The sequence below is a fragment of the Lentinus tigrinus genome, assembly GCF_003813185.1.
Source record: "Lentinus tigrinus ALCF2SS1-7 unplaced genomic scaffold L226scaffold_118, whole genome shotgun sequence".
Lineage (NCBI taxonomy): Eukaryota > Fungi > Basidiomycota > Agaricomycetes > Polyporales > Polyporaceae > Lentinus > Lentinus tigrinus.
The window spans coordinates 1-2,564 of record NW_027138027.1 but is presented as its reverse complement, the minus strand read 5'-3'; the positions used below and the strand labels follow the sequence as shown (position 1 = coordinate 2,564).

At 56.4% G+C, this 2,564-nt stretch overlaps 2 protein-coding genes across 2 annotated transcripts; one reads left to right on the top strand and one right to left on the bottom strand.

Moving 5' to 3' along the window:
* Positions 1-727: 727 nt before the first annotated feature.
* L226DRAFT_474533 (uncharacterized protein) lies at positions 728-1,693 on the top strand (the record flags this gene model as incomplete). The annotated part of the gene is made up of 1 exon (XM_067676607.1): positions 728-1,693. One exon carries the CDS (start codon positions 728-730, stop codon positions 1,691-1,693), a length of 966 nt encoding a protein of 321 aa, XP_067528265.1.
* A 454-nt stretch (positions 1,694-2,147) lies between these two features.
* Positions 2,148-2,564, bottom strand: L226DRAFT_474534 (uncharacterized protein; the record flags this gene model as incomplete). Its single annotated transcript, XM_067676608.1, has 1 exon — positions 2,148-2,564. A coding segment is annotated over one exon (417 nt), but the record flags the coding sequence as incomplete, so codon positions are not given.

The window sequence follows — 2,564 nt, the reverse complement described above, 5'->3', positions numbered from 1 at the left end:
TGACCGGCAAGCTACATACATACACTAAACTACATCAAGGATCCACGATAGATATAGATCTCACCAGGCACACAGCCCCCGCTTGACTACGGGCAGCCCCGCAACACGTACTTATCATCGCTTGGCCATCGCGAGCAGGTATCACTGCCGCTCGTCTGTTGCCTGCTCCTCTGGAAACTGGCCACGTCCGCGCCATTTCTGGTCGTTGTCAGAAGAGTCCGCATCAGAACACCATCATTTAGCCGCCGCCGCGGCGGTGCGCAGCAAGGTTGCCCACGGCCCGTATACTTATCCGTATAGCAGTCGTCGGTATGTTGCCCCATCCGGCTTGCGTGAACAATGCAGCGGCTGACCGGACGCCTGACCGGACACCTTTCGGAATGCTATTGGTGATCAGCCAAGTGTTGCGGCCTTGGAAACTCACACAGGCACTACTTATCCACCGAGCTTGTCCAACGGCCCAACCGCTAGCGATTGGTCTAGTTCGCCAAAAGCCTGATGGTCCCTCGGATAAGCTGCTGCGCTTCGCGCCAAAGGATGTTACCACGGCTTCATGAAAGTGGTCTAGGTCAGTGCGTTAATCTCTGTGTCATCCGGAAATTACGAGTCTGGTTGTGGGACGACAGCTGCATCCATGGATCCTGGCATGTCCATTGAGCAGATGCTGCTACTCTCTCCCCGACCGCCTTCCTCGCAAACCCATGCAGGCAGTCACCGTCTCTCCGCCATGTTGTCATCTGCACGTCCCTGTCGTCCCTGGATTCCTGCCCTCAATGCCGAAATATGTCTCGCCATTGTCGAGTGTCTGGACATACACGCCATGGTTCGAGTGAGGGCCACCTGCTCGGCCGGAGACGCATGCATTTCAGGCGCGTTGGGCCGACGCATCCGCGTCATCGTCCGGCAGTTTGTGGTCAACCACGGAGCTTTGCTCGAGGAGATGCAAACCACATCCGCCGTCTTCGTTGGAGACACCGCACGGCGAATGCTACATCCCGGCCAATCTCCTCTATCCTACATGAACTTGTCGGTCTCCGCTTCCCTTCGATTCCACCTCGTGGCGTATCTTGTCCACTGCGAAAACTACACCATCACCTGGGCCCAGCCACCCCTCAATCGGGACCGCGCACACATTCGAACGACCACTACCCTGACTCGAGGTCCGCAGACCATCTATGTGTTGCAAAGTGTCTCCCAGTGCCCCCTTCAACCGATCCTTGCAAAGCGCATCACCGCGTCGTGGTGTTATGTCAGCCCTGTCAGCTTCTGCGACCCCTACGCCCTTCTCAACCGCGATCGTCAGGCTCTCATATGGGGCAACAACCACCCCTTCTTCGACGACGTCGCTTCACCCGCCCTTCGGGAGGTCATACGACATTGGCGCGAGAAGGGATGGAATGTGATGCCGTTCCAGCGTACGACATCCGCCCACGCGCGTTCGTCGTGCCTTCATGGTCCGACCGCAGGATGTGGGGCTGTCCGCCGCCATTTCGGTGACTCGCTTTCTGTCGCAGGCCCTCTTCAGCCGGTGCGCAATCGTCGAACACCCCAAAGGCTGCAGGGGCATTCAGACTTTGTGAGCAAGTACATAGTTTCCTGGCGGAGAGGAGGGAAGACATGCGAGCCGGAGTTTCATGATGGGACATGGAGGGAATCACCATGGAGCGAGGTGCGCTTGCGAGAGGACAGCTAGGGACGTTTCGCATGGCGATAGCCTCATGTACACCTCAGCGATAGTTCATCCCAATGTTCCGCGCCCGTATTATAGTCATCGCTCATGGCTTGCGAAGGTATCCTGTAAGGAGCTATGAGGGCTATAGCACGGTAGAAGCGACCACGCAGCTGTTCTCTGACAAAATGCTTCCACCGTACAATGCACGTCATCGCGCACCTTGGAGCAAGCGGTGGTGTGGTGGTGCATGCTGACGCGGCCATCTCCTGGTTCGAGTTCCATGTCAGCCCTTCCTTGTGTCTCTTGCACCATGAGGGTCACACTATTATACTTTCCTGCAGGAGCCTGTGCACGTGTATATCGTGTACAACCGATATATCAACTCGTGCTATATCCTGACTAGATGTAGATCCACATGTACGTAGAGCTGACAACCAACGAAATGGGTATCATTAACATTGAGCAAATACAATGTTCATGAGGTGGACGCTGAGGTGCTACGAAGATCGGTGACCGTACTGAACAACTGCCATCCCTCGCGCCACTCCTCATACTCGCTTGTGAGATCATACCCGGCGGCGCGATATGCCTTCAGCGTCCGGAACCCACATTTGACCCAGCGGAACAAGCCGCCCGCTGAGTACTGCGTGAATGAGTAACGTGTTTGGGGCTTTTTGACAGCGACGTTTGAGTGGCGGAGGATAGCTGAGGGGATCAGGATTGTCGACCCCGGAGGGAACTCGATAATCAGCTTGGCATCCCAGAGTATGATGTGCCCGCTCTCCTTCGGGTCATAATTGCCAAGCGCGGTGACCGCGCACATGCCGAAGGCGTAGTTGAGGTGATCGAGGTGGGGGTAGGTGGCCACGCGTGGACCGAGGTTGAACGTTGC